The sequence below is a fragment of the Callithrix jacchus genome, chromosome 11 (genome assembly GCF_049354715.1).
Source record: "Callithrix jacchus isolate 240 chromosome 11, calJac240_pri, whole genome shotgun sequence".
Taxonomy (NCBI): Eukaryota; Metazoa; Chordata; class Mammalia; order Primates; family Cebidae; genus Callithrix; species Callithrix jacchus.
Window position 1 is genome coordinate 89,197,759 of NC_133512.1, and position 12,050 is coordinate 89,209,808.

Sequence of the window (12,050 nt, forward strand, 5' to 3'; positions counted from 1 at the left end):
GGCCAAGGAAGGTTTTTCGAGGGGCAGCCATGTCTCCTAGCTGACCCCTGGGCATGGGAAGCATTTTAAGACAGCATAGGCTCAGCATGGACCAAATGGTGCCTTCTGAGGCCAGTTTTCATGGACTTGCAGATAAAATATCTGAACTTCACTTTCCAGGAAACATAAGCAAAAACTGTACGAGTGATGGGTGGTCGGAGACTTTCCCAGATTTCATAGATGCCTGTGGCTACAGCGACCCGGAGGATGAGAGCAAGGTAGGCTCCCGTGTGGTGCTGCGGTGGTCGGGCTCCACATCCTAACACTACATCAGCAGCCCCTCCCACCCTGCGAGAATTATTCAGATGTTTCCCCTAAATAATCCTCTGAGTACCAACACTACTTCCATTTTCCAAATTAAGCAATGTCCCAGTTTCCGTTCTGCTGTCAGCACTTGGAATTGTTGGGTTGTTCGTCGTTTTGCAGGCAGGGAAAGGCAGGTTTTCTTGATCTGCTGTCTGCGCGTCTGGAAGATGGTGAAGAGAACCTAAGAGTGGTCCCACCTTCCTGAAAGTAGCTTTTCAGATGGGTCCTGGAGAGCGCGTCCTTTCTGTATTTGGATTTCTTGTCCCATTTAAGATTTTGCCACATTCTGGGACACTGAGCAGCCAGTGCCCTGGTTTCTTGAGCCCTGAGCCTACAGCAGGAGATGTGACCACAGCTAGGGTGTCTTTTCAAGCTGAGAGACCTGGTTTGTCCTCGGCCAAGAGGCATCTGGGAGCCGGGGGCCCACAATGAGTTGGGGACACCCCCAGCAGGGCTGCACAAACTTGCCACACTGTTCTGGGGCTCTCAGTATGATGTTCACTGTGAACCCTTTTGCAGGGCTGTGATCTTGCAGTAATGAGGATGTTTTTCCTGAGTGTGGGATGTGCAGCCTTAAGCTCTGCTCCAGTCCATCCGCGCAAACTTCCCCAGCCCCACCTCGGGTGGCTGCTCCTCCTGAGGCTTCATTCCACTGCAACGTCCACCTGTGGTTTGTTTTATCACCAGACAGACCACCATCCTCCCCCGCATTCCTGGCAGCACCGTGTGGGTGGCAGGCGCCGTACAAACCTTCAGCCAGAGGTGTGTGCAGAGCGTGGTCCCTGCACAGGGCGAGACAGGGGCCGGGGATGCGTTGGAGGCTGCTCTAAGGAGCCCCCGGGAAGTATCGCACTCCCCACGTGCAGAGGTTCTCCTACAAGCCCGCAGAATTCCCAGCAAAACCATCAGCTCCCTGGTGAATCACCTCCTGCCCTGCCCCTGCTCCGCCTGCACCTCCTGGAGGTGTGGCTTCCGCCCTCTTGGTCCCCAAGGGGACAGCGATGCTACCTGGCTGCCTCTTGGGGGCATGAGCCTGACTTCTTTTTCACAGAGGCTTCCTTTGCTCACTTCTCTAAGATTCACAACTCTAAGCCAGTTCTTTCTCCACCAGATTGTTAAACCCTAGGAAAGGCAGTGAGTAGTTCTGGCTTCCGTAGCACGTATACTAAAATGGGAAGTAAGTGAGTAGCCAATATCCCAACAATTGGAAGATAAAACTCCTAACCCATGGTATATTAGTTCGTTTTCACACTGCTGATAAAGATGTACCCAAGACTGGGTAGCTTATAAAGAAAAAGAGGTTTGGTAGACTCTCAGTTCCACATGGCTAGGGAGGCCTCATAATCATGGCAGAAGGAAAAGCCATGTATTACATGGCAGCAGACAAGAGAGAGAATGAGAGCCAAGCAAAAAGGGAAACCCCTCCCACCACACATCAGAATTATCAGAGCTACAATTCAGGATGAGATTTGGCTGAGGACTTAGGCAAACCATGTCACGTGGCCAGTGGATAAGGGTGATGGTGGTGGTAGATGACGTTGGCGGGTGTTACTGTGAGCCCGCTGTTATCACATTACTTCAGTTAGGCTTGAAAACAACCCACTGCGTGGATGGAGAAGCTGAGGCTTAGGTCATTGGTGAGGTGTGCTCCCCAATCAAGAGAAGTCACAGCCAGGCCCCCGTCCATCTGATTCCCATGCAGTCTGCTTGTTGCCATCTGGTTGGGGCAGCTCCTGGCCCCACTGCCCTCCCTGCATGGGTCGAAGGCACCTGCAGGAGCCACCTGGCTGGGAACTACATTGACCTGTGGACCGTCTAAGATGCGCTCTCCCCCATGGCATCCAGTTGAGTTGAGAGAAGACTGAGTTGAGTGTTGGGGTCCCAGCTTCGTCATGCATGGAGCCCTTGAGGAAGGTCCTTCTCTGGGAGGGTCCCCAGGTGCATAGCTGCACCAGCCCAGCCAGGGAGAAGGGGAACATTGTGGCCTCTGTCATCACACACCATGGCTAACAACTGGCTCTGGTGTGTGAAATCACGGCAGTGACAATCCCATCTGCCCCAGGCTTCCATTGGAAAAGGAGTGGCCAGGCATCTGGGGGACTTCTATAGCCTGGGTGGGATTCCAAGGTCCAGGTGGGATCCCCGGTGTGTTGGCGGCCTCACCTCTGAGTCTGCATCTTCATCTGCACCTGTCCAGCAGCCATGCCTGGGAGACATTAGGACAGAGTGCTGGTGAAGAGCAGAGAACAAGACCCCAGCAGCGTCACCCAGAGTCCCGTATGTGCAGGCTCCTTCAGAAGGCCTGGGCCTGATGCTCCTTCATTTATTCTTCCACTCCATGAATATGCATTCCCTGGGAACCTCTATTCTGAGCCCTGGCCCGGGTTATAAAGAGTGACGTGGATCTGGAAGGCAGTGACAGCCACCACCTACTCTGGCAATGTCAGCTCACAGAAGTCATGCGAAAGCTCCTCATCTCCTGTCTCTCTCTGGGCACACTCTGGGAAGCATCCCAGGGACATGTGGAAAGCTCTTCCAGGGCCATTGGTCCTTGAGAAAGGCCTGCAGCTAAACCCTGCCTGCCTGAGCTCTCTTACCCCTCATGCTTTGCTGTTTAGTCTGAAGAATTATTTTTCTTCTTAATTAAACATTTCAGAGATTCTATGAATATTATAAATGCATATTCACTGCTAAGGGATTAGAAAGTCTAAATATTTTAAAGTGAGAAAGCAAAGAAAAGGATGGCACAAAACCAAAATGAATAATTTTTCTTCCTGTTGCAGTTTCTACTCTTAGAATACTTTGAATACTTGGTTGGTTTAGGGACTCGTTTCCAAGATGAAGCGATAGCACATAGCCCAGGGCTTTCCAGAGGCTGCAAGTGCCAGGTCAGGTCCCAGGCAGCCACAGGGTGGACACGCACTGCCCACGGCCAGGTCCACCCATCGGTGAGTGCGGAGCTGCCTGGAGCCAAACTGAACGGGGTTTCTCCTGCCCGGAGCTCATGCTTCATCCCATCAGTGCCCACTTGCTTCCCAGATTCGCTTTTAGTTGTGTTTCCTGCTTGCACAGAGCCAAAGTCTGCCCTGGTGTTATGTGTGCAATAATTATTGTTTATTGTTTTCAAATTTAATTAAATTCAAGAAAAAATTTAGTCTCCACAAAAGCTACAGATTTGGCTATGTGTGTGAGGGAATCAGCAGAAATGTGGGTGTGGGAGCCCCTGGGAGGATAAGGGCTCTGGGACAGCCCTGGATGCTGCTGAGCAGCTGTGTCTCATCCAAACCTGGAGCCCGAGGAGCCACACAGGCCATGGTCTGGGCCTCTCTTTGGGGTCTCACCTGCCGCGGTCAGATCCTGAAGCAGGTGCGCTGACCAGAGTTCAGCCTCTGCATTCGAGGCCTTTCTGTCTGCGTCCTCCTCCTGCCAAGACTGGCTTTTAAGCCTGGGGGAAGAACATTTCCACTTTAGTCCTTGGATCTTCACTGAGTAAAGGGTTCCATCCCACAGTGTATCCAGGGGCAGCAGCTGAGGCCCTTGCACTCCACAGCTGCTCCTCTCCTTTTTCCCAGCCACGTTCCCTGTAAGCCATGGTTCTCGAGCAACACCAGATTGAAGGCTCAGGATCACCAAACGTGGGGGGTTCCCCGAGCCATGTGCTGGGGCCCAACCACCCTGCCCTGCCCTTCATCCCATCACATCCCTTCTGTGCTGATGGGTGGAGCTGGGGTTCCCATTGTGTGGAATACAGAACAAGAACCACCGAAGGCAACGGAACAGCTCAGGCAGAGGATGGGAGCTGCAGCAACCAGGCTGGTGTGAGGCTGGGGATTCTGCTAGCCCAGGCAGGGCTCAGGCTTCCACGAGGCCACTCAGGAGCTCCTGGGACTTGGACTTGCAGGCTCTGGCCCAGTGGGTCTGTGTGGGGCCTGAGACCCACCCTGCCTTTCGAGCATGTTTCCGGCTGATGCCAGTCAGAGTCAGAGCCTGGAGTCCTGACATGAGAGTCTAGAATCCTTGGCCTCAGCCGTCTAGGCCTGAGAATCCACCCAGCTGTCACTCACCCATGGCTGAGGGACTTCGCACAAAGCCCTGTGCCCACCCTGTCCTACTCCTGGAATCAGGCCCAGAAATCTCTGCCTGTGCATCTGGAATAGCTAGAATTGCTGCTCAGCTTCTGAAAGGTCCTCTTCAATCCTGTGTTTCTTGGAACAGGGCACTGAAAAGCATACTTTCTATCAAAAGCCCAGGAGAGTGGGAATTCTCCTTCGTGATTTGGATTTCATCTCAGGCACTGCCGAAAGAGTGCGGAGTGGTGGCCTCCCTCATTGAGTCAGGGTCAGGCAGGGCTAACGCAGCTGAATCTTTAAGACCCTGGGCAGTCGCAGCCCCTGCCATTGCTTCTGCAGCGTAGGTGGCTGGGGCAGAGTGCAGGGTCCCTGGGAGTGGCCCCAGCAGCACGCCATGGTGGGCACACACGGCAGCCTGCTCTCGTAAGTCTTTTGTGTTACATGCTTGTTAACTCCGTTCTTAAATAAAGAACACTTCTGCTAAATTTAGCCAAGAGAACTGTTTGGCATTTCAGCCTTCCCATGCTTCAAGTGTACACATTTCTTCCGTGTGACGCCACATCCCTAAAAATAAGCCTGTGCCCTCCTCCGACACTCAGACCACTGTGGTGACTTGTTCCCACTGACAACAAACTTCACTCCCCAGGCTCCCAGCCCTGACAACAAACATCACAGCAGCTGGCCCTGCGGGCGCCTTTGTGGGAAGCACCATCTGATCATCCCGCCAACCCTCCAGCAGCCCCACAAGGACACACCAGCCTCCCAGGGTACCAGGAGGAGTCTGGCAGAGACCCCAGAGCAGCCTGCCCCAAATCGCCTCTGAGAGGAGGAGCGTTTCAGAAGGAAGCTCCCCCTCATGGTCCTCAGACTCAGCAGGTGCCAAGCTTGGGACCAGCCACGGGGTTGTGGGCTCATTGAGTGATAGGAATGAGGACAGCAAGGCAGCCACAGACAGGATGGGCTCGTCCATGGACACGGTACCACAGAAGCATCCACAGGTGGGTCAAGATGAGAGCTGGACCTGCGGCTGCTCTAGGGCCCACAAGAGTGACCTCAGGCAGTGACAGAAGTCATTCAGCAGTCACCTGGCACAACCAGACAGGATTATGAGCACTTTTCTGCTGTTCAGTTTTAACTGCACCTGTGCAAGTGATGCTTCATACTTTCCAAATAAATGGATGTATCTTTTCCTGGCCAAAGGAGATACAGGACCAGGGAGGGAGGTTAAGAAGGAAATGCACGGAAACCCTGGTGCCCAGGGATGGTGACTGGGTCTCCAGTTTCTTTAAGTTCTAAAGGAATCCACTGGGGAAGATTATCCTAAAGGGAGGGAGATGAAGGCGAAGGAATTAAAGGCCCACATAGTCAGGAAGATGGAAGGATGGAGGAGCACACGGGGATCATGTCCAGCATGGGACTCGGAAGAAACACCAGCACCAGGGCCATGACGGCACGCCAGGCACTTCTGGGCATGGGACTGGCCAATACCGGAGGAGGGTAGGTTCATGCCTGGCACAGGATGGACTATCCGAGGCAGTGGGGTCTGCACACCAGGCTCTGCATGAAGGAGTGTGTGGCTGGGGCACATGGAGATGAGGTCTGTCTTTGGGCTTGGGCAGCCTTGGGCAGGACCCCTGGCGTTATGCTCTGGCGAAGGATCCAGGCTACCTGCTGCTCCCCTTAAGGGGAGGCCTATATATGGGCAGCAGATGTTCAGCTTGGGCACCCAGCAGCTGGCTCTTGGGCCCCACAGACGAGCGGGGCAGGGGCACTGGTTCTGAAGAGTCAGCGCCCTGAAGCTGTTGCCAGGAGCCCCCAGGAGCCTCCCAGTGCTCACCGGACACTGCACTGGCCCCTCCAGGATGCACACACAGCACATATTCCGGGACTTAGCATTTATACTCCTAAGAAACACTGAATTGAAGAAAGTATGGAAACCCAAAATTCGGGGCGCTAGGGAGGTCTGTTAAAGACTTAAAAAAGAGAGAGAAGAAAGAGCTTTGAAGGGATTCACCTGCTGCCTGTCAGGCTGGCACCACCTGTCATGTCAGTGTGATCTGCAACCCGAATAGGAGCAGGGGGCTTGTGGAGACCACTGTGGGCAGGATAGTAGCTGAGGGGGCAGAACAGCAGGGCTTGGAGCCTGGGGCTCCCGGTAACACTCATGTTCTCTCTCTCAAAAGCCCTCTTGCTCTATTTTCTGCTGTTTCAAAAATAAGAATATATTGGTTTTATATTTTTAAAAATCAACTTTTAAGTATTAAAAAACCACTTAAGTCTATACCAGGTTTGCCTTTGAGCCACGGACTCTGTCAGTACACTGAGGAAATAGCTGTCACATTCTTTCTCTGCTGTATCTTTCCTAAAAGCTGTTTTGAAGTTAGTTGCGAGAACAAGGCCAGGTTCCCTGATTGTGAGCCCTGTCAGTGGCTGTGAGCGTTGCCCACCCCTCACATTGGGTATGTGTAGCACACAGTCGTTTGAGGGTGGGTTGCGCACACGCACCTCTTCACCCCTCAAGTGTTAGCGGAATCCAGCCTTCTCATTTCATGAAGCGGCTTTGCTGGGCTCTTTCTGATCTGTCTGATGGCTTCTTGGGATTACATTCAGGAGAGCTGCCAGGCACATGTTTCAAAGCGAAGTACGAATATTTGGTAGCAAAGCAAAGGCCCCCAGTTCCAAGGTCAGTTGCCTTTTTTAATCCCAAACTCTATGCATGAACTAGGTCTCAATGGGATACAAAGCTCCAAATGGTCTCTGGTTGTTTCTGTACTTCGGAAATGTCATGTTTGAATTTTAAAGGAAAATCAGTTCTCCCTGTAACTCAGACACACCACAAAGGAAACACGTTGCTTAAACTAAGGTGCGTGGCTCGGCACGGAGTTGCAGTGACTGTGGGTGTCTGCCTAACAGCCCTGTGCGCACAGGATCTTCCTCTTCAAAATGTCACCACCAGAGCCGGATGCCACCCCACAAAGAAGCTGCGAAATCACACTGCAGTTATCACCGCAGGCTCCGCGTTCACGTGTCCTCACTTAGGGTGACAGCAGTGCACTCTTCCTTCCCTGGGAAACCAGCCCTTATTCAGGAGGAACAGGACACCACTCTTCCTTCCCAAGCATGTCTCTGCCACTCCTCCAGGGAGTGCACGTGGCTGCACCTGGGACTCCCAGCAGCTCCACCTCCTGAGTGCCAGCCATGTCCAATGGCTCAGAGGCTCCAAGGGTTCCTAAGGGCTGAGCTCAGCTGATGGCCAATGTAGAAGCAGCCATGGGCACAACTCTCTGTGAGCCTCGGGCACTCTCTGGCCTGTGTCTAATGATGTCTCCACTCCTCAAACAGAAAGATTCAAGGGGCAAGTTCCCACGTGCTCATCAGAGACCCCAATGGCCTCTTCCTCTGCTGAGTCTGGAAGTGAAGCCACAGTTTCCACATCCCAGATGGCAGAGGAAAGGCCCTGGCTCCCCTGGGCATGGAGCAGAGAGGAGGAGCCTCCTCTGTGAAGAACAAGACCAGGGCTGCAATGACAGAAACCATCCCGTCCTCTGCATCTCTCCTCTTGGGGCCTCTTAAATGATTTGGAAATCATTCCCCTAAAAATCAAGCCTTTCATTGAGAGGTCAAGGCAGACTTTCCCGTCACAGATATGAGCATGATTCCCCACCAGCCCTTCACCTTCCTGCTCCCTTTCCATCACCCAGAACTGACCACCATCCCTGAAAGGGGCAGGCACAAGGGGCATGCATGGGCACCAGGCATGGGATGGCCACTGTTCAGCAGACTCAAGGATGCTTTGGGGCCTCTCTCTTCTCCAGACCCAGGGACGCTGCAGGCTCTCCCCTCTCCAGACCCAGCGACACTGCAGGGTCTCTCCCCTCTCCAGACCCAGGGATGCTGCAGGGTCTCCCCTCTTCAGACCCAGGAATGCTGCAGGGTCTCCCCTCTCCAGACCCGGGGACACTGCAGGGTCTCCCCTCTCCAGACCCGGGGATGCTTCAGGGTCTCCCCCTCTCCAGACCTGGGGATGCTGTGGGCTCTCCCCTCTCCAGACCCGGGGATGCTGCAGGGTCTCCCCATCTCCAGACCCGGGGATGCTGTGGGCTCTCCCCTCTCCAGACCCGGGGATGCTGTGGGCTCTCACCTCTCCAGACCCAGGGACACTGCAGGGTCTCCCCTCTCCAGACCCAGGGATGCTTCGGGGTCTCCCCCTCTCCAGACCCGGGGATGCTGCAGGGTCTCCCCATCTCCAGACCTGGGGATGCTGTGGGCTCTCCCCTCTCCAGACCCAGGGACACTGCAGGGTCTCCCCTCTCCAGACCCAGGGACACTGCAGGGTCTCCCCTCTCCAGACCCAGGGATGCTGTGGGCTCTCCCCTCTCCAGATCAGGTCCCTTCAGCTGGATTGTAGCCATCTAGCCTGAGGGTACTTGCCTGTTGTGGGTGGGACAGCTCCTTATTCCTATCTCGGATCCTAAGCCCCCTGTCTGCACTGGCAAACTCCAGGGGAGCCTTTGGCCCAGGGAAGTGGTTATTTTTGTGAGAAATAAGACTTTTTAAAGATCTCCCCTGGATGAGGTAGAGAGGCTCCTCACTTTCGGCAAGACTCCACAAGACCATGTCAGCCCCGACCGAGACGTCACTGCATGAGGTCAATGCCCATGGGGTGGCCCAGGGGCTCCTCACTGCAGCAGAGCCAGGGTCTATAGTGGGACTGAGCCCCAGCCTCATCCACCAGCACCCTCAAACATCAGCAAGGAGCCACAGTGCCTGGTGTGACTTCTGCTAACGGGCACTTCTTAAATCACGGTTGGTCCGAGTTTCCCACTTCCCTCAAGGATGACCTCTGAGAAGACTGAGACCAGCCTCCTGTGTTGATGTTTTCAGTCTCAACCTAAGGAAAAGTAAATGAGCACACAAAGCTGTCAAAATCTACAGTATTCTTAGATATAAATATAATTACGTTTGCCTCTCGCCTTCCTCCAGTAACTGCCAGTGTCTTGAAGAAATGTATTCTGCTCCCACCATCAGGACTGCACTTCTCAGCTTGGGAGCAGCATCTCTGCTGCTTGGACGGGTTCTCCAAGTGGACAGCACCAACATGGACATGGAGGCTGTTCCACCTGCCTTGACTCTCCCGAGCCACCCGCTCTCCCTGGAGAGGCTGTGGCACACTCACATGCTGTGTGGGTAACGAGTCACAGCCTGTGCTCCCAACGTCTAGGTCTGGCGAACAGAAGGGAGGCAGCTCTTGGTGGTGGCCCTGCCCAGTGAATGAGATGCCTGGGGCCCAGGACTCCAAGACACCAAGCCACAGGCCTTCCAAGCAGAAAGCCACATTGCAAACACCGAACTCGTCCCTCTGGCAGACACACAAATCCCGGTGAAAACAGCCTCCTGCCAAAAAGCATCCTGAAATTGCTCATGGAAGGAGGTTATTTTGGTGATTTGGTTCAAGCTATTTTGATACCGGAGGCTGTGCAATCTGGAATGAGTCAAGACTCTTCAGTTTAAAATGGGAAAGGAAATGAATATTTGAAGATAATATCTCAAAGGGCAGTGGCAGACCAGAACCCAGAAACCCTCCTCACCCTGTCATCTTGAGGAGAAAATCTCAGAGGAGAGGGTAAATGGGGTACTCAGTTCACTGTCTCCTCCCTCTGACCTCAGATTAGAACATGGTGGCTGGGCCTGTCTGGAGGGGACAGGTTAAGAGCTGCTCCTGTCCCACCAGCACTCTCAGCTTCATGAGCATCAAATTCGCCGATGTCACTCTGGGCCCCAGCCATCCACTGCTGCATCCTTTTGCATAAAACAGGCTCAGCCTGCAGCGTCCACAGCTCAGGCAAAGGTAGGCAGGCTCTGCAGGTGGGAACACATCAGCATCTGACTCTGTCTTCACAGGAAAGCCCTGGGAGGTTCTCACCTCTGTTTTCTGGGAGATTAACCGCTGCCCAGGAGTGCAGTGGTGCAATCTCGGCTCACTGCAACCTCCACTTCCCAGGTTCAAGTGATTCTCGTGCCTCAGCCTCCCAAGTAGCTAGGACTACAGATGTACGCCACCAGCTTGGCCAACTTTTGTAGTTTTAGTAGAGACTCCTGACCTCAGGTAAGCCACCCACCTCAGCCTCCCAAAGTGCTGGGATTACAGGTGTGAGCCCCCGCCCCCGGCCCAGGTGGCTTTTCTAACTGCGGTTGCTTAGGCTCATGGAACAAGGACAGGGCCAGGCCCAACTGACTGGGAAGCAGCCCTCAGGGCCAGGCAGGTTCCCGGCCACAGGTCCGACTGTCCACCTCCTCCTGTGGCGCCAGCCAGTGCTTGTGTCCCAGGAACACAGGAGGAGGCCAGGCAGGTCTCGTGGCCCCTCGTCGCCCCACTGCTGATGCTAATGGAGGAAAAGGAGTGTGTGGGGCAGGGCTTGTCCTGGGCCCCCTGTGAGGCCAGCATGTGCCAAGGAAGCAAGGAGGGCTGCAGTTGTGGGATTACACAACATTTCACATCCCTTCCATTATCAAAATGCCTTTCATCATCATATCAAACCAAATAGCATAAATTATTGAGCATTCACGGAGCACCTGGCGCCATGCTGACCTCTGCATGGACCATCTCATTCACTCCCCGGCAACCCCATGACCACACTTTACCATATGGGGACACAGCTCAGAAGGGGCAGCCACAGACTCATCCGTGAGCAGGGGATTCCCACCAGCAGGCGAGACATCAGCCCTTATCTTCTGCATCGTGTGCAAAGCCCCGTTAACCTCACTTGTGTTGCTCCAGTTCCACAAACCACGATTCGATGCTTCTATGGAGCTCCTGGGGTGAAGCACGTTCCCAAGGAATCCAGGCTTTACTGGTTTGGTAAAATGGTCATAGGAGGTGGCCTCTGTGCATTTGTGCCTGGTTCCAGCGTGTCTGTGCTGGGGTCACCAGGGATTGCGGTCATCGCAGGAGGTGGCCTCTGTGCATGGTCCCAGCATGTCTGTGCCAAGGTCACCCGGGATTGTGATGGTCACAGGAGATGGTCTCTGTGCGTGGCCCCAGTGTGTCTGTGCCAAGGTCACCAGGGATTATGATGGTCACATGAGGTGGTCTCTGCGCGTGGCCCCAGTGTGTCTGTGCCGAGGTCACCAGGGATTACGATGGTCACAGGAGGTGGTCTCTGCACGTGGCCCCAGTTTGTCTGTGCCGAGGTCACCAGGGATTGCGATGGTCACAGGAGGTGGTCTCTTTGCGTGGCCCCAGCGTGTCTGTGCTGGGTGTCTCCTGTGGTGCCTGCCTTGCTTTTGATTTGCTGTCCCCTTCTGTGCACAGTAATTTCTTAAGTCCTGATTTGCTCTTCCTTTCTTTCCACGAGTAACTTCTCCCTTCACCAGAGCAATCCTTGCCAATCATAGCGTCCTTTAGGTGTGGCATGCCTTGCCCTCGCAGAAATGCAGCCTCACACTGTCATCTGCTATGCAGTGTACAGCTAGTGAAGTATTCGTTGTTAGGGTCCATGCACTTTTTGAGATAGTGAGACTTTCCCAAAGATAGGGTTTTGCTGTTGTTGTTTTACAGATGGAGAAACGTGAGTTATAAAGCATGTAAAAACTTGTCTCAGGTTTCCTTGATGACAAAAATCACTAATAAGTATT

The 12,050-nt window shown here is 53.9% G+C and overlaps 1 protein-coding gene across 8 annotated transcripts in view; it reads left to right on the forward strand.

The window, feature by feature from the left end:
- The window catches only part of VIPR2 (vasoactive intestinal peptide receptor 2), a 104,812-nt gene that overhangs the window by 33,823 nt on the left and 58,939 nt on the right, over positions 1 to 12,050 (forward strand). For 5 of the 8 annotated variants that reach the window (XM_035254217.3, XM_035254216.3, XM_035254226.3 and 2 more), the window contains one exon: positions 160 to 257. The exons of the other annotated variants lie outside the window; for them this stretch is intronic. In XM_035254217.3, coding sequence (XP_035110108.1) covers positions 160 to 257 — 98 coding nt within the window. The remainder of the gene's footprint in view (positions 1 to 159; positions 258 to 12,050) is intronic. 8 annotated transcript variants of the gene reach the window in all.